The sequence below is a fragment of the Trachurus japonicus genome, chromosome 8 (genome assembly GCF_045865225.1).
Source record: "Trachurus japonicus isolate A0001 chromosome 8, Traja_1.0".
NCBI lineage: Eukaryota > Metazoa > Chordata > Actinopteri > Carangiformes > Carangidae > Trachurus > Trachurus japonicus.
In genome coordinates, this window is record NC_140914.1 from 8,842,522 (window position 1) to 8,861,811 (window position 19,290).

At 41.2% G+C, this 19,290-nt stretch overlaps 1 protein-coding gene across 1 annotated transcript; it reads left to right on the forward strand.

The window, feature by feature from the left end:
* Positions 1–1,511: 1,511 nt before the first annotated feature.
* On the forward strand, positions 1,512–17,741 carry crlf3 (cytokine receptor-like factor 3). Its single transcript, XM_085783628.1, has 9 exons — positions 1,512–1,608; positions 6,731–6,858; positions 11,376–11,583; positions 11,854–11,941; positions 12,731–12,908; positions 13,576–13,804; positions 14,850–14,988; positions 15,109–15,221; positions 16,320–17,741. The coding sequence occupies exons 2-9, from the start codon at positions 6,742–6,744 to the stop codon at positions 16,583–16,585; spliced, it is 1,338 nt and encodes a 445-aa protein (XP_085639754.1). The 5' UTR covers positions 1,512–1,608; positions 6,731–6,741; the 3' UTR covers positions 16,586–17,741.
* The last annotated feature ends 1,549 nt before the right edge of the window (positions 17,742–19,290 follow it).

A 19,290-nucleotide genomic window follows, 5' to 3' on the forward strand; every position in this document is an offset into this window, starting at 1 on the left:
ATTGTGTTTAGATCAAAAGAGATTATTGCAAATTTGTATTATACATGGGTTGTGTTGTGGTATCTATGAGCTACAACATGAGGTAGTAAACCTAGCATGAAACTGCACCATTTTAGCTGTGGGAGTAATAAACCCAAGCTAAGGTAGCTGTGGGGTAAGTTGATCCATTTGGCCAGGGGGAAGTTGAGCCACCTATCCTATACACTTAATGAATGTATTTTGGCTGTATATGTCCAAATGATTAAATCAAGATTCTGTATGTTTGTGATTACACTAAGTATGTTCCTATAAACAGGAAAAGTTGTTTATAGTGTGCCAAACTTTACTTTCAAAGAAAAATATCTGGGATTCTTCCCAAGATGCCACGTAATTGCAAAACTCCCCAAATCTAAGTGAGATGGTGGCTCAGCAGGAAGTCCCTGCAGTTTGTGTTCACCTGTAACCTGGACAGATGAAATATAAAGTAAAGGGGGAGGTAGGAGATGGATGGAAGGAAAGAGGGGGGGGTTGATCAATTTACCCCACTCCTATGGTCAACTTACCGCATTTATGGGGTAACTTGAGTCACAAGACCACTGTTTTTGAACATGCTATATTTTAAAAACAGTTATATTTACACTCATTCTGTTAATTTGTAGGGATGCAAAACATCTTGAAATATATGCAGATGTGTTAGTTAGCTACAAATCTATAATTGTCTTGATGTAGTGATCCTGAATACAAAAAGTGGCTCAACTTACACCACTCTCCCCTATAGAGAAAACCCCGGTGAAAACTGCATGTTAACCTCAACCTTCAAAGTTTCCACATAGCATGTGACTCTGGAGTTACAATTGCAATTTTCACTTTTTCCCCCCACATATTTCTATATGAGTCTGTTTGGATAATGACAGTCCAACTTCTTAATATTCTGTTCACAGCATCTTCACTTGAAGCTGTGTGCACGCTCCTCCTTTGAAAGCGATGGGCACTTTCACCTGACTGAGATAATTATGGTAAGTGGAAATGGGTTTTTGATAAGAAATGTTAGTCATATAGTATATATACATTTTAATGATATAGTCTGGCTTGTCAGGCTAACAGGTAATAGAAGATTAATAAATTTAGAAGAAGAAAAAAACACAGGTTTGCCTACCTTCTATAAACTGAATTTAGTGCTTTTCAATACTTAAAAACCTGCAGATAAACAGTATTTTTTGGGACACATATAAACAAATAAGGCAAAAACAATTTCACAACAACAACTCTTTACAACAAATATGACCATATAAACTCAAACAGGCTTGCAGGGTCTTCTGGGGCAGTTGTGATTGGATTTGGACATAAATCAATTCATTTCATCAGTTCCACTTCGGTTGGGGCGTTGATAGACAGGGGGAGGGGAGAAGGGAGCGTAGCGCAATCTAATTGGCTGGTTTCCCTGTCCGTCGAAGCGATCTCGCCTGTGATTGGCTGTCGTCCTTAAAGCCTCGGAAGTGTCATTTTTGGACTTGAGCAGCAAAAACTTCATCATATCTAACGGCGGCGGTTGCGGCGGTGGTGTGGCGGCGGCTTCGAGCTGATTCACGACTTTCAGGACGAAATGGCCACCAGAAAGCACTAAAACAGGTACGTTTGTCAACTTTCCTCCACATAGGAAGACGTTTTTCTTTCATTTCCCCCCTGTTTTCTGTCGCGTGGTTTCCTTCTTCTTCCAGACGAGTTTCATTGTCTTTTTGGCCACAAGCTAGTTACAGTCCCCAAGATGTGTAACGTTAGCGACAAGCTGCGTGAAGTTGATGCCAATGTCGTTGTTTCTTGTAACACGTAGCCTTTTATAACGTTACCAGCTCTTAACCAGTATAAATCCACTCTTTAAATCTCATTTTGAGCTTTCCCTGGCAACTTTTTCCCTTATAGTTCTTCGTCTGTTATTGTAATCATCCTCCTCTCTTCCACCCAAAAAATACGGTGCGCCCTGAACATGGCAGTAGCCAGTTGTGACATTTTGTGGATAAAAGTTTGTCCTTTCGTGGAAAAGTTTCTTCGCCGAATTTCTCTTTGTACATTTGTTATTTGTAAAAACTGCCATTTATATGATTATAATGTATATTGGGTTTCCTGACAGTGACGTCGACTTTAAAAATATCAGATTTCTCAGTGGAGTTTGGGAGAAGTTGCCACCACACATGAGATACATTGATATTATCAGGACTAGAGCTTCTCCAAAGTACCACAGCACGGAAATATGGTAAATTATGACTTGTTAATTATGTAATAATGCATTTTTAAAGCTATTTGCATTAGAGGGCATCCCCCAATCAATGCTGGTGGGCGGAGGGGTTAACTTGCTCTGCATAACTACAAACACGGAAGTTGTTGTGAGCGAGTTTGGACATGTCGGATGTCTCCTGTTGTCTCGTTTTGTCAGAAGTCTGCTCTAATAATAATAATGATGTCGGTTTGCTCTTGACTGCCTTGCATAACTTTCCTGTTTGTCAGAGCATGTGCAGCGTGCCTGAAGGAGCTGCAGCTGTATGCATGACATATAGCCAGTCTGTTGATATATGAGGCTTTAGGAATTGGGTCATAAAACCGGTTGGTATGCAAATAACCCATGGCATCAAAACAATGTGCAATCTGTGTTTTTATTTAAAGCTGCAATGATAACTATTTTGTCAGTAAAAACAAAAACAAAAAACAAACAAACATACAAAAAAATCACACATTTCCCCGGTTACAGCTTTTCAAATGTGATAATTTATGCTATTCTGTGTCATATGTGATAGAAAAACTGGATATCTCTGGGTTGTGAAGTGGTAATAAGACCAAGCATGACATCTTAAGACATCACAGTGGGCTTCATGACATGTTATAGACAAAACAATTAATCAAGATTGAGATTTTCAGGAGTTGTGTAAGGTTAGGGAGATGAAAACAGCATTTCATAAACTGCTAAGTCGTGCTTGTTGCTTGAAGGGAATTATGGAGGAATATAAAAAACTGCAGATAAAACAGAATAAACAAGCACACACAGATGGTAGTTCAAGAAAACAAACTCTTTGTAATGTCATCTAGTGCTGGATTCTGACTGAAATATGCAGTTTTATAACAAAGACACAACATTTCTTACCACATGTACAGCACAATAGTAAGATTTCCCTCAGGCTGTGGCTGTCTCACCACAGTTTTGGGAAGCATCGTAAACAGTCTGGTCAACCTGTGAAAGCGGGACAGTGGGACATCTTCCCCTGCAGGTTGACCTAAATACTCTGAAAAGCACACTGCTGGTTATTGTGCGCGCCGGCTGCATGTTTATATCAAAAAGCAGAAAAAGAAATAAAAGGCAGAGAGAGGGAGATTTTATATTAGTTTATTTGCAGCTGCACCCATATCATAGGCTACACAAAGACAAGAGATTTTCTGTGTTGTAGTAAAAACTGGATCGACGTTTGCTTGGCTGGGCGCCCGGCGTCCACTTTAGTCTTTAGGAGGTTTTTGGGAGAGAAAGAGGGATTATAAACTACAGGATTAAAGAGACGGAGGGGAGTGCCAGGACCGGTTTTGGAGGCCGAAAAAGAAAAACTAAACCTCTGATGTGGGAATAGCTGTCATGGCTGCACTAATGGCTGCCGTTCTGGGGCATTTTTGTAAGCAGAAAGAAAGGAGTGTGTGAGAGGACGCATGACCAATGTTAGTGGTGGTGGGAGTTGTTTATGTCAGTGTGTGTGAGTGAGTGCATGCCTGCATAATTGTTCAGCTCCACATTTCCATTCATGTGTGTTTAATTGCATGTGTTGGGCTTTTGTTTGCTGCAGTGTGGCTGCAACAGGAAAATCTGTTTACTCGCTCTCTCTTTGACAATTCATTTAGGAGATGATAGGAAAGGAGTTAACCTTCAATCAAATAATCAGCTATCAGTTCGATGTATGACAAGGACTAGATTGAAAGCATGGAAACTGCAATAGTTCAGCTTCATTAAAAGGATCGATTGGCTATAGGTGAGCAGCTCCAGTCTTTGTGCTGCTGAGCTAAACAAAACTATCTCAATGTCCGACACAAAGAGATGAATCCAATCAACTATTTTGACAATCAATGAATTTTAACAGCAACTTGGTTATAAGACTGTGAACCTGAGTGTTGCATTAACTCATTCTGGATAGACTATTATATAGGACTCGGTATCACTACTGAATTGATTTGATTCCGATTCACAAGGTCCTGCGATTCGACTTGCTATTGATTTATTTAGAGATATTTCAGTTTTAACACCAATTTGCTTGGTTATGAAAGTGATTTATGTTGCAAATTGTACAAACATGGAACTGTCTACCGTGGTGTATTACTAAGAATATTCATTTTTACATTAAATTGACCAAAAAAGCAGTTAAATTAATGCACATTTATTTCACATGACCCACTCCCACATTTTATGAATCGATATCAAATGAAGATCGTTATGAATCCAGCCCTACTATTACATTACATTTGCAGTAGTGTAACATAAGATGCCAACCTGATCCGCACAGTGATACCTGTTCATACTGTATGATATGGCAGAAGCACGAGGCCTGTCAGAGAGACTTCCTCTTTAGATGCTGTAAAGGAAGCGAGGCCGACCACAGCGGGAGGCCACGTTGTGTCACTGCTTTCAACTCTGATGATGGAGCTCAGCAGTGAATTACACACCTGCTGTGTGATACAACTACAGTTTTGTCCAACATTATATTATTGACTGATGTGTTGTTGCAGATGTTGTCACCAATTTGATGTGACTTCACCTTTTGAAGGGTGAATTATTTTAATGTCGGACGCTTTAAAGCACCATAGAGTTTGTCATAACACTCATATATGGTTGTATCTGTCACATATTTTATTAAGATTAATTATATTTATCACATAATCAAGTAGTGTAAAGAACTGCTACAATGAACATCCTTAGTAAGATTGACTTAAAATGAACCTCAAGATGAAAAATTCAAAACAGCAATAGGATAAATCGATTAGTTCATAATGAGACTTGTCTGTATAGAGTTTGATGGCCTCTCGATTCTTTCCCCAAATGGACTTCTGCCTGCGACAGGAAGACATTTAGGGTAGTGCAAAAGGAAATTTACTCAGTTTCGTTCTGTGTGCACAGGGGTTTCTTTCCATGCTGTTCTGAGTATGATCCTTAATAATATATTTTCACGCTATTCTTAATCTTTAATGAAAGTTTGCTTGCAGGAGCTGTTCCAGTATGATGTCGACTCGCAGCACTTTTTGTTTCAGCGTGATGTGACGTTAATACTGACTTTAAAGTCGAGGGACCTGTTGTTTTAAAACCAGATGAGTTAACAGTAACATGTTGATGTTCCTTTGTTCTGTGCTATCAGTTTTCCCACATACACAGAGCTGTTAACATTAACAGGCAGCCAAAATAACCAGAAGCAGTTATTCTAGTGATCTTTGATAACACATGGTAAGGTCACAGGAAGGAGCCTATTAAACTGACTGTTTATTAGTCAGCAGCATTGCACCGTAAGCTATTTCTGCGCTGTATTTTTGCAAGGAAGGTTTGTGTTGAATGTGTCACAGATTGGCCGCACTGAGCACTCCTTATCCAAATTTTATTTAAAGGTCACTAACTGTACTCCCACGGTGCGTGCTGGGTACCGAAACCAAGTCGGCCATAAAAAGTAGTGCAGATAACTGACTAGTTTGTCGCTGGTAGTTGTAGGAAGTGGTTTTCTTGTTGCCACACAGCTCTCAGTGAAAATGCCCGGCATGAAACGTTGCATCTTGTAATTTAACAAGTGGAGGATGCAGGTTATTAAACGTTTGGATTCGCACATTAGCGATGCAAATGTCTGCGTATGTTAGAACTGATGAAATACGGTGATATTTTCTTTTCCATTATAGAAACCATTTGAATTTTAAACACTAATGTGATCGATGTACGCAATAAAATTAAAGTGAATTGGGAAGTTAAAGGACAAACTGAGTAAACACCAAATAATGATTTCATTTATAGCTGTTTTTTCACTCCAGAGAGCCAGAGAAAATCCAATGTACTTCCAATGTGCTTCACTGGAAGTTGTGCATAGCTCAAACTAAACATGTTGAACATACTTTGGTTCATGTAAAAAAACTAAGTTTGGCCCATTTTCCCTTCATCAAAAGAACAGAATAACTCCCACGGTGGACTCCGGTGTTGCTGGTTTTATTATAAAGAGATAAAACTCGTCCTTATCTACACGATGGCAGTGACCTGCGCTTTGTTCACTGTTGCTGATGTTATTGCAGCTGCTGGAAACTCCTGCTCAGATGATGTCGATGTCGTGGGGAAGCACAGACGCTGTTGTACCAGCTTTATCAGTCCTGTTGGGCGTTTGCATAAACGGGAGATAGTGAGCGACACCTGACACAGCTCATTGCAGCTCAGAGTGAAATGAAATACATAAATTAGATTAGGACACGACAGATTTTCTCCTCTGGGAGGCAGATCTCCCAAAATTTTATTTTATTACAAATATTGATTTATTTGTAAAAGTTTGCCAACCTATGATTTCAACCTGCAATCAAAAATATTCTGTTTGTATTGGTTTGCTTTCCTTGTGGCCATAAATGTGTAAAAATATATTCAAATGGTGTGAATCTGTGTGTTTTCTTTTGAAGGACAACACTTTACTCTGGTTTCAGGTCAACCTGCATCTTGGCTGTGTTTTGTAAATACTCCTCTCGTGTGTGTGCGTGTGTGTGTTTGTTTCAGGAGGTGGGAGGATGTCTGTGGAGGTGGACGTGCTGCTGCAGGAGGCCAAAGAAAGCATTGAGGCGGCCCAGAACTACCGCAGTGAACTCCAGCAGCGCCTGCATGGCCTCAACCAGGCCCGCAAACAGGTACAGTACCACCACCACAGTCTGTTGTTCACGCCCTGCAGCCGCTTACCTACGGATTAAAAAACCAGACTGAAAACCAGATCACGCAACTCAGCTCCACTGTTTGGTTGTTAAACTCTGGAGTCATGTTTCTGCTTCTCTTTATGCTCATATTTCTGCAGCCAGTGTTTTCCTCTCCTCTCGAGATAAGATGATTATTCCACCCCTGGCCGCCATCTTTGTCTGTTTCAAATACACGTTTTCTCCCTCAAATAATCACAAGCACAGCCAGGGCGATATGAACTGTGTCAACTGACTCCCAGGAGACTATATTCTCCCTCTCTCTCTCTGCTATCTCTTCCTTCCTCCCGCTGTCTAGATTTACCCATCCAGCTGCTCACAGTAAACAATGCAGCCATTTCCTGTTGCTATGGAAGGACAAAAAGTCTTAGAGACGAGACGAAGGAGAAACACGAGGCTCGCGCTCTTTTTGATCGATTTAAATGCCATGAATTTAACATGTGAAATGATGTGTCAGGTTTGATGGCCATCATTCTGGGTGGGTCGAATCGAATGTCAAACATATCTCAAAATCAGACACAGTTTGTTTATTCGTCTAAATTACATTTCACACTAATTAAGTGGTTGATAAAAAGAAAAAACAAACAAGAATACGAATCGTTCCAGATTCTAGATGCCAAGTTTTTGAGTGTTTGTTTTTGATACGTGGAGCAGCAGGCGTGTTTTTTTGGTCGGCATCCAAAATTACTGAGGCCTTATTAGTGACAAGTCTTGAAGTCGGTCCAGCAGGATGACACAGTGGGAAAAAAGGAGAATGTGAGAAGCAGACGTGCTCCTCCTCCTCCCTCCGAAGGGAAAAGAGAAAGAAGTCATCCTCTCTCTCTGTCTCTCGCTCCCTCCGAGACACATTCACCACTGAGTCATGTGAATCTACGCCCAGCGACTTAGTTCAGCATAAAGACTGTAAACAGCTCACGAAATCCTGACTCATGAACACAAATGATCAAACATGACCTGTTTGTTTGAATCATCCAGATAGAAACAGGTTTTCAGGTGCAGTGATTCCCCAGAGTCACTGCACCTGAAAACTGTGTCCACCAGAAATCAGTGTAGTTCAGTTGGACTTCAACATACGTATACCAGACACAAAACAGGCTAATGGGATTTCTTGGTTTCCCTCATCAAACTCATCAAATACACAATCCAACAACTCCAAAACGCTCTGGTCGACAAGTTGTGACCTGCACATTCACCACGCTATGAGATAATAACAGAACATTACCAGACAGAGTTGTTTTAGAGGTAAATTCATGCAAAACAGCTGATGCACATTCCTGTTGGGGGCAGTTTTTCAGCAAGCAGTCTCTGTATTTACCTCTAAAACAACTCTGTCTGGTAATGTTCTGTTATTATCTCATAGCGTGGTGAATGTGCAGGTCACAACTTGTCCACCAGAGCGTTTTGGAGTTGTTGGATTGTGTATTTGATGAGTTTGATGAGGGGAACCAAGAAATCCCATTAGCGTAGTAGCATAGCTCTGAGCAGCTCACGGCTCTGCTCCACCGTTCTAAAAATAGCTTGCACCGACAATTAAAGGTGATGAACCTACTGCTATGACTATAGGGATTATGGCAATGGGCCAATTTGCCAAAATGTTGAACTATCCCTTTAATTTCATATTTATTCCATCCATGGAGTACATGCATAAATTACATGATATGTTAACTTTTCTATTTGTTTTTCTTTATCTACATAACACCATAAATGGAAAGGTGCAGGAAGAAGAAAAACTTATGATACCTGCCCCTCTTCTATAGTTACAATTACAGTAGTTTAGATACCAATCATTAACACCAATACCACACACTATTTCAAAGAATTAAGGATGAGGAAACATATTAAACTTACATAAAAACTCCTGCCAGGTCTCTAACTCACTCTCTTTGGTCTCACAGTGACATTTAAGGATGCATCTGGCAGATAAAAACTTACTCCACACTACCTGCTCCGCCAGAGGCCAGCTGCTGCTGGTGAAGTGGTCCAACATTTAGCAGCTGTGAAGCCAGATGTTTCCCTCAGGAGTAGGCGGAGACCCAAAAGAAAAACAAAAAACAGTTCAAGTGAGGGAATATGAGACGTTGGATTCATCAGGTGGACATAAACATGGCTGCACATGCTTCTTCATAGCAGCTGGGTGTGTGGATAAACAACTGAAAATCATCAAATTTTCCCAATTTCCTGCCATATTCACTTTTGTATGGAATAATAAAATATGAAATACAGTGAAAAGGACTCTTTAAATTAAAGAGATCCAAGTCTCACACACAATAAGTTTGTATGTGTGTGTGTTAGACACTTACCTCCCAATCCTAGCTGCTCAATGATGAGGTGAGGTCCCTTTCCCATAACCCCCCTCTTTCCCACAGCAGTGATGGCTCACCACCAGATTATAGGAATCCAGGAAGCGTTACACACACCGCAGATAAACACAGAGTAGCACACACAATGAGAATAAGAAAGCAGATACCAGAGTGTGTGTGTGTGTTTGAAAAGCGAGACAATACTATCACTGCAACATCTTTGTAAAAACTGCGTCAGATCGTCTCCTCCCGTGTTTTGACAAATTATCTGATGATTTCTGGTTCTATTCTGAGTTGGACTTTTATTTTTACTAACCAACTCCAAAATATTGATCGTTGGTCGCCTGTGTGTGTGTGTGGTGCTGATAGTCGCCAGGAAGTGGTGCATGCATTGACGGCAGTGGAAAAATGTCCTGTGTGCACGTGTGTGTGTGTGTCTGTGTGTGTTGCAGACAGTGTAAGTTCACTGTGTATTTTGGCAAAAAAAAAAACCTGGCGTGTGTTTTCCATTCTGGTCGTCATGTTGTGTCTGTTTTATCAGTGCAGCAGTTGTCAATCAGCTTTCCGTTTCCTGCTGTCTCTCTGCAGCCCTCTCTCTCTATATATATGTATTCATTGTGAAATCCTCAGTGTGTGTGTGTGTGTATGTGTCTATGTGTGTGTTTGTGTTTAAAAGTGCTTTGGAAAGAGGAACTGAAACACAGCCTCTCTCTCTCTCTCTGGTGACAAACCAGCCAGCTTCCTGAGAAGCTTGTTGTCGGTGAGGCTGCTGCTGCCCCGTCCCTCCAGTCGCAGCTCTGCATCTGCATCTGCAAAACCACGACGGTGCAAACATCCTGAAATCTAAAAAATCCATGTGGACTCGACTGTTTACGCTGCAGACATGCTCCACACAACTAAACTGGATGCTTATTCATCCACCGTGTATTCCTCATCCTTTGTTGCACAAACTGTTTGTTTATTTTTCTGTGTTGTTTGATGTTGTGAAGTTGTGGTTCTTCTCATTTTGAGGAGGTTGACATCACTGAGATGGGATGAGAAGTGTCCATGCACCAATCAGAGCGCAGGCGGAAACCATGAATGACCTTAGTGGTAGTATCGTAGTATTTGTAGTCTTGTCTGCGTGTCCTAAGGTTGGTAATAGTCCCCAGTCTTTGCTCCACTTCCTCCTGCTGCTCTTCCAGCTGTTTTTCAGAAATGCTTGAGCCGTTCTTAAAGATTACAGCTCACCACCACTGTGTAATTTAAAGATGTACAGACCAAAAACACATACAGGCACCAGGTGGCCAGAAACACCACTTCAAATGGTTGATTGATGATCACAAACATTAAAATAGCTGAACTCCATCACATGTTTGTAAATCCTGTGACTGTCGTGGCTGCCAGTACGTCTGAAGAGACTCTGACTCAAAGCTAAAGGAATGATGATTACCATAATATTGACGTGTCGGTGCCTAAGATGTGACCTGGAGCTGCCACACACACAAACACACATCAGTTATTAGTTAGATTAGTTATTAGTTAGTCTGCTCTGATAATTGATTAATCATTAACTTGTTTCCTGGGCAAAAACTGTGAATGTTGCTGCTTTTCTCTGTATCTAATCAATGTAAGTTCATTAAGCGCCAGTTTGTTTGAGCGCCCAGTGTTTGTTTTTGATATTATGGGATGCCAGCTGGTCTCTCTCCTGACAACTTCAGAGCGATTTACTTGGTCAGTCACGTGTCACCTTGTTGTGACTTTTTATACTTTAACCAGGAACCACAATCAACACACAAGAATCAGTGATTCAAAGCAAAACGTCTTTGAATGTTGCTGCTTTTCTCTGTATCAAATCATTGTAAATTCATTATTTCTGAGTATTGGTTTGTTGGTCACAGAAATTTTAAGATGTTACGTTGGATTCTGGGAATTTTTGAAGGTTATTATTATTATTATTTTCAGTTTCAGTTCCTGACTTTTAATAAACTACACAATGAATTGATTGATTAAGAATGTAATGAGCAGATTATTATCAAGTTGTCTAGTTTTAAATTGCATCGACAAACACTCTCTGTGACGCTTTAGCCAGATTAACTGCATTAACATAGTCTTTTATCATACAAATCAGGTCACCTCACCTGTTCTGCCTCCCCTCCTCTCTCCTCTGCGCTGCAGGTGCGGGGCAGCTCCGGCCAGGCCCGCGAGGCTCTGCGGAGGCACTTCACGGAGCTGCAGGCGGCGGCTACTCGGCTGCTGACAGAGCGACTGACCTCACTGCTGGCCGAGGTGGACGCCATCGAGGCCGACAGCGTCAAACCGCTGGATGACTGTCAGAGCCTCATCGAGCACGGGGTGGGCCAGGCCGACGAGCTGCTGAGAGAGGGTGGGTCCGCTGAAACCTCTGCAGAACATCTAGTTTTTGAAAGATGTGCATGTTGCTCTCATCTTTAATGCTGTTTCATACACAGTGACAGTTTCATACTTACGTAACTGAAATACAGACGGTTTCAGGATCGTGAGTCAGACAGACAAAACAAGAGTAGAAAATAGATTTATAGAAAAAAATAATCTGCATAGTTGGGATCAGTTCCAATCAGATAAAAAGGAGAGTGTGGTAAATATAGCCTCTCTGTGTGTCTCTCTGTGTCTCCAGGGGAAGCTGCTCTGCGCTGCGGTCTCGGGGAGAAGGAGGACAAGCTGGGCAGTTTCACCAAGAAGGCCATGCACATCCAACTGGACAGGTAGGACACACGGACATTCAGACACTGTTCATGACCTCATCTTCAGTGATGGGAATAACGGCGTTATAAATAAAACAGTGTGATTCAATTCAATTCATTTTTTATTTCAGACCCAAGGGGATCCATCATAATAAAAACACAATAAAAAAAGACAAAAAGCGCTACTTTTTTTCAGTAACGAGTAATCAAAAAAGTTGCTGTTTCCCCGTTATAACGGCGTTACCGTTACTGACAATAAAATGCGCCGTTGCTTGACTCAAGACGTCTCGTCAAAAAATAATACACCCATTTAAGGCAAGGCAGCTTTATTTATATAGCGCATTTCATACCAAAGGGGAACTCAGTGTGCTTTACATAAAAACAAAACATTTAACAGTAAGAATTGGAAATGGAAAAAACATTAATTATAAAACAAAAATTAAAAGAAAGAAAAGAAAAAGAATAAAAGAAAAAGAGAGAGAGAGAGAGAAAAAAGTGTTTTTAATGTATTTAAGTGTTTGGTATAAATACTTTTTTTTAGTCCATCAACTAGTCTGAAAATAGCTGTTTATCTGGAACCAACCAACTCGTTGGTTAGTAATTTGACATATTTGATTTGCATTTTCAGTAACTTTTCTTGGTAATTAGTTACTTTTATAATGAATTAACTCAGTTACTAACTCACAACAACTTTCAAAAGTAACGTGCCCAACACTGCTCACCTTACACAGTAGCACCAGTTTCTTTATATTACCAGTTTGCAGGTAGCTACATTAGTTTTTTCTAACGGGCTCTGTGTGTGTTGTCCAGTCTACCAGAGGTACCAGCGTTGGTGGACGTGCCGTGTGTCTCGGCCCAGCTGGACGACTCCCTGCTGGGGGTTCTGAGGGACCGGGTGTCCCGCCACGGCTCCGTCTCCTCCCACCCGCCCGTCCAGATCGAGGAGCTGCAGGAGAGACCGGGTGGTATCCTGGTCCGCTGGTGTAAGGTCAGCAAAGGGCGTGGGGGACTAATATAAAAGATGTTAAAGGGATAGTTCTACATTTTGGCAAGTTGGCTCATTGCCATAATCCCTATAGTCAGCAGTAGGTTTGTTACCTTTAATTGTCGCTGCAAGCTATTTTTAGAACGGCAGAGCAGAGCTGCGAGCTGCTCAGAGCTACGCTACGGAGGCTCATGGGATTTCTTGGTTTCTCATCAAACTCATCAAATACACAATCCAACAACTCCAAAACGCTCTGGTGGACAAGTTGTGACCTGCACATTCACCACGCTATGAGATAATAACAGAAGGTTACCAGACGGAGTTGTTTTAGAGGTAAATGCAGAGACTGCTTGCTGAAAAACTGCCCCCGACGGGAACTGTTTTGCATGAATTTGCCTCGAAAACAACTCCGTCTCGTAACGCTCCGTTACCAAGAAAACCAAGAAATCCCATTAGCTTCCGTAGCGTAGCTCTGAGCAACTCGCGGCTCTGCTCCACCGTTCTAAAAATAGCTTGCACAGTTAAAGGTAATGAACCTACTGCTATGACTAGAGATTATGGCAATGGGCCAATTTGCCAAAATGTTGAACTATCCCTTTAACCTACATGCTGAATATTTAAGTACATGTGAAGGACTTAACGTAACGTTGTTGTTCATGTGTGTCGTCAGGTGGACGAGGACTTTGCGGCAGCAGATTACCGGCTGCAGTACCGGAAGTCCGGCAGCGGGGGGAGCCAGTACGAGGACGCCTACATAGGACGGGAGTCTGAGTTTCTGGTCCTCCACATGGACCCTCACACAGATTACCTGTTCCGGGTGTGCGCCCGCGGGGAGGGCCGCACCGAGTGGAGCCCATGGAGCATCCCTCAGACAGGATACACCACGCTCGCACCACACGGTGGGTAAACAGCTCCTACCGGAGCCGTGTAGCATTTAAAACATTGATCCTTCCCCAGCCCCCCCTGTAATATTAAAACTCTAAGACCACTTCTCAAAAACAAATAATAGAAATAGTGTAAAACAGTAGTGAAATGTGGCAACACCTCAAAGTTTGGTGTCAAGATTGATGCGTTTCCTGCCGTAGTCTCATAGTGAAAGTCTCAGTGAGCTGAAGCAGCAGGAAGTGATCACTTTGAATTACCGTAGTTGTAACTCAACACACATCTCTGGAAATGAACAAGTTGCCATTCACCTGAAATGCAGCAGCAGCTACGTTACACTTTGATCACACTCACTGATCGTGGTTTTATTTGTCCAGGTTCTCTGATGTAGCTTCCATTCACATGCTCACACTTGATTTCAACCTATAAAAAAACTATAAACTAACTTTGTTGTAATATAACTACTTTATTATGACCACTTATTATTAAACGTTTCAGACACAACACAAAGGAGGCTAAACACACTCATACGGGAATGTACAATAGTTTTAGGGGTTGAATTTCCAAATCCTCAAGACTAAATTTGCAAATTTACGATGTGTGGGAATTTTGTATCAAGGAAGAAAACACGTCTCCACTTTGCAAGTCTGGACAGATGTGGGTTGTTTTGCATTAAAAGATTTGTATCTCTTTCAGCCTCTCATCTGAATTCAGCAATAAGGAAATACTTGTTATTTTCACTCAGAGTCACCAGATCATTGTGGTGTCTGTGCTCCTCCAACCATGCAAAGTGTAGAGATGTGTCTTCTGTCTTGATTTAAAAAAAAAAAAAAAAAAAACCTCCCCTGCAAATTTCAAGATTTTTTTTCCCACAAATTAGATTTTTATCTCGCAAATTTGAGACTTCATGCTGTCAGAGAACATCCATGTTTGTTTCTCATAAATTTCTGACTTCAAAATTCAAAGTTTTGCGACGTATGAGATAAATATTCTGTTGTAAATCCAAAGACAAACACCCATTAAACCATGAAGTTAACCTATGTGTGTTTGTGGTTGTGACAGAGTGGTGTCCGGGCACCGACGGCTACATCCTGAGCAGCAGGAGAAACATCGCCCTGCGTAACGACTCCTCCCAGTCGCGCTGCCCCATCCTCTACTCCAACGCACCCACCTACTTCTGTGGCCAGACACTGACCTTCAAGTACGCACGCACACACACTTTTTTCGGGTTTCTATATCTGAAACAGACCTGTACATCGGTGTATGTGACGTCTCCACTTGTATTCACAGTAGTTGTGCGTCTGGTGTTGTGTGTTTGCAGGATCTCGGCAGCAGGTCCCATGGATCGGAGGGACTGTCTGGGTGTGTGCGTGGACAGCGAGAGGGGCGCGGAGTCGCTTCAGAGGGACCAGTCCGTCTGCATCTCCACCAACGGTAACTAATGCCGACACAGAGGCCAGATGTTCACATCACGTCACATCTGTATCTGGAGAAGGAAATCTGATCCTCCTGCTTTTATTAACGCGTGCTGCTGCTGCCCTCATTGTAATCTTATCTCCATTTGTAAACACACACAGTTTCAAGTTTATCTGATAAAATTAAAACTAACAACTTGTGGAGATACAGCTGCATCATGGAAAAGTTTATCAGTAGGTGTGTTTACATGGACAGTTTTAAACGGTTTCAAATAGGTTCTGTTTAAATCAATCTGTTTGAAGATTTCAGATTGAGCGAATACATGGGTTACAAAGTAAACTGGTTGGGTGTTAGCATGCGCTGACGATACAAATGTCATAATATGTTGCTGGTGTAATATGTTGATCTTTCAGTATGTCCAGTAGTATATAGGTTTCTCTTGAAGTCCATCTTGGGTTCGGTGGATCGACATTTTCGCTTGAGTGGCAGCCAGGCATGGCTAATGCGTGATCAAGCGTGCATGCGTGCGTTACGTACGTCAAGTCCTGAGCATGCACAGAACGAACGCAGCCAGAAATCAACCCGTTTCAAGGTTTACATGACAGACAGAACGCTTTTGACAAGGTACCGGAATTTAAATCGGTTTGGGGTGATTGAGACGGTTTGAGGTGTTTATATGAAGTATTTTCAATCGGTTTGATCTCCCAAACCTATTTGAAACCGTTTAAAACTGTCCATGTAAACCAACCTAATGTCAGTAATTCAATTGATCCATTAGACACAGAATGAAACATTTCATATCTTTATTTATTGAATTTCTTTTATTTGTAATGATTATAGCTTACATTTAATTTGGGACCTAAAATTCAGTATCTCAAAAAATTTGAATATTACGAAAGTTTAAAGTTTAAAAGAGCATTTTTAATATGAAAATGTTGGCCTTCTGAAAAGTATGTCCATTTATTTGCATTCAATACTTCAAGGAAATATACTTTTCCTTGATATTCTAGTTTGAGACACACCTGTACGTGATTTACACAGGCAGCGTCAGGAAAAACAAACCTTATCTGTTTTTTATTATTTAAACACGTGACGTTTCCTCTCCTCTCGGCTCAGGTGCTGTGTTTGTGAACGGTAAAGAGATGACCAACCAGCTGCCGGGCATCATCATGGGCTCGGCCGTGACCTTCGACATGGAGGTGGTCAACCTGTTCCCCGTCAGCAACAACAACCTGAGCGAGGGCGGCAACTTCAAGCTGCGCGTGACGATCGGCTCGGGGAACCGCGAGGTGGTGTTCGACTGGCTGGTGGACCAGGCCGTGGACTGCCTCTTCTTCGGCTGCTCCTTCGTCCACTCCGGCTGGAAAGTGCTGGTGTTCTGAGTCCCGGAGCTCCTCACTCTCGCTCCGTCTTCTGCAGCGTAATCGTTTTTTTTTTCTAGTCTTTTCTCTTTCTTTTCTTTTTTTTTTAATAGTTTTTTTTTTTTACACCCGGAGGAAAAAGGAAAATCTGGTCATTTCTTCCCAGAATTTCAACAACGGCTAACCTTCAGTGGTATTCCTCCTCCTCAGTGATTATGATATTACCCCTGCAGCCTGGAAATCCATGCAAATTCCAAGCATGGAAAATTCCTGGAATGAAAACTGAGCTGCAGCTTCACTGCATCATGACGACAAAGCAGCAGCTGTGAGAGAAGAAGGAGAACTTCAGTTGTGTTTATTGTTTTGCTGTTGTTCCTTTTGGCCCGTGAGCTGCTCCAGTGTTTACGTGCACTCGCTGTAAAATGATCCGTCACTTGTTGATAAAAAAAACCAAGAAGCTGCATCGGTGAAACCAGGTTTATTGTTCTTGTTCTGCTTCCTCTCACTTGTTTTTTTTCTTTTTTCTGTGACTGGGAGCGTCTCTGCCTCTCAGAGACACAAACATCTGATCCATCCTCTCTTTTCCAGACTCTTTGTTGAAACCGATCCGAACCGTCGGTCCAGCTCCTGCTCAGCTCAGCTCAGTCGTCCACCAGCTGTGTTTTGCACGGTTGATTTCTTAGCTTTTTTTAGTTTTTGTTTTGGATTCCTGGGCCTTGGCCATTGTTTACATCTTTTTTTTTTCCATCTATGCATCGTCTTCAGTGTCTCACACTCTTCCACCGAGATGAGAACTGTGTTGAAAACGGGAGCAGACTGATCACAATCTGCTGCTGCCTCCTTTAAAAGGTTTAAACTGCTAAACCTCCTCTTATTGTTGTTGTTGTTGGTATTATTATTATTATTATTAGTGTATTTTAACAGAAAAAGTCACTGTGAAAGTCGCACTCTCCTCTTTGTCTTTTTACTTTTTGCCTTAGCTCACGTTTAAAGGGACAGTTCACCAAAAACAAACCTCTGTGAAGACGGTTCAATCATGTGTTTCCGGCGGTAATACAACAACAACAGCAACTACTTTTGTCTTAAAACTGTCTGTCACAAAAAATCTGCAGCTCCTTAAAACTTCACTTTCCACAATAAAAACCTCAAGTATTTAAAAGACTCACATTTCATTCACAAAAGTTTCTCCTTCCTCTTCTTTTCTCCATCTATCAGTTCAAAAATCTTTTTATTTTTTGCCAAAACATTTGACATTTTTGCCAAAACAGTGACAGATAACATTTAATCTACAGGTAAATCCATCCACTACCAACTACTAATTCAGCTCCAGGTTAATCAAATTAATCAAACTATCACCAATCTTTGTCTTATAGAGTTTTCAAAGGTAAACTGTGAACTGAACAGAAACACTGCAAAGGAAAGTTTAACATATTTTCCTTTATTTTATTTTCAGAGCTTTATACTTAAAGTTAGTGAACCAATAAAACGCCGCCTCATAACTGTTTGGAAAGAGGCAAATGAAGCAGGTTTGGACTGGACTGTTGAGAGACAGGGAGCGCTTCAGGCTTGTTTTTGGTTGAACTGTTGTTGCCTTGAACTAATCAAGCTGTTACTTTTTTTTTTAAAAACTCTGTAGCTTTTTGTTTAGCATTGACAATCTGAACAGTATTCAGCACCTGTGACTGAGAGGAGGAGGAAGAGGTTCGTTACTCTGTGAAGCTGCTGGTTAATGAGTGAGGATGTGATTGAACCTCAGTCTGAGATGTTGTTTAGAAAGATGTAAACAGCTCTTTGCTCTTTAATTCATTTTGTGGATCCTGTAAAATAGTGTAATTGTCTCTTAACGAAGGCTGAAACTAATCATCAATCTGCAGGATTGTAAAAAAAATCAGCTTCTGAACTTCCTCATAACTCGTCTGGAAAATGTCAGAATCTCAAGTTTTTATTTGCAAAGAGAAAATCTAATAAATCTCAGTTTTTGTCAGTTTCTGCCATGTGACAAAATATATATATAGCCTATACATATCAGAAAAATAACCACCAGGAGATAAATATTAAAGTGAAGACGTTCTCATTTTGATCAATGCTCCTATTGTTTTCTTTTCATTCTGTCTTTTTTGTTTCAACAGCATGTTTTCTAGTTAATGCCTTTTCTTGCACACGATGGACTGTTGTTGTTATTGTTGTTGTTGACATAGGAGGAAATATCACAGTACAGATACAGTTGAATCTTTTTTTTTCCTTTTACGTCCAGCTCTGTTTCAGCTCTCCAGACAGATTCTCAGAGACATTTCTTTCACTTTTCTGCTGATCTGAGGTCAGTGTGTTTTTGTCTCGGATGGTACAAATTTCCTGAAACCAGTGAACACACCTCCCCTCCTCCTCTGGTTCCTTCTTCTTCCTCTTCTTCACCTGAGGGAGAGGAAACTAAAAGAGACTGAACCTCAGTGAAGAGATGGTTCAACACCACAGCGACATCTGCTGGTCAAAGAGCTGCATTTGTTCTCACTGCTGTCGATTCATGTTCAATAAACATCAGGTCAACGAATCACAGTCTGTGCTTCTGTTTTAAAAACATCTCCAGGCGTTTAATTACAGCTTTGACTTCAGTTCCCTCAACAAATGAGTCCTTAGAAAGTCTGAAATTGCATCACAAAGTGTTGAATAGTTTTTCTATGAAACTATCAGTCTTCATTACATAGTTTATACGACTGATGCCAATTCTA

Coding starts and splice junctions, on each gene's coding strand:
- crlf3 (XM_085783628.1), top strand. CDS start 6,742: ATGTCTGTGGAGGTGGACGTGCTGCTGCAGGAGGCCAAAGAAAGCATT. Junction 11,942..12,730: donor ATGCACATCCAACTGGACAG/GTAGGACACACG, acceptor TGTGTTGTCCAG/TCTACCAGAGGTACCAGCGT. Junction 15,222..16,319: donor CGTCTGCATCTCCACCAACG/GTAACTAATGCC, acceptor CTCTCGGCTCAG/GTGCTGTGTTTGTGAACGGT.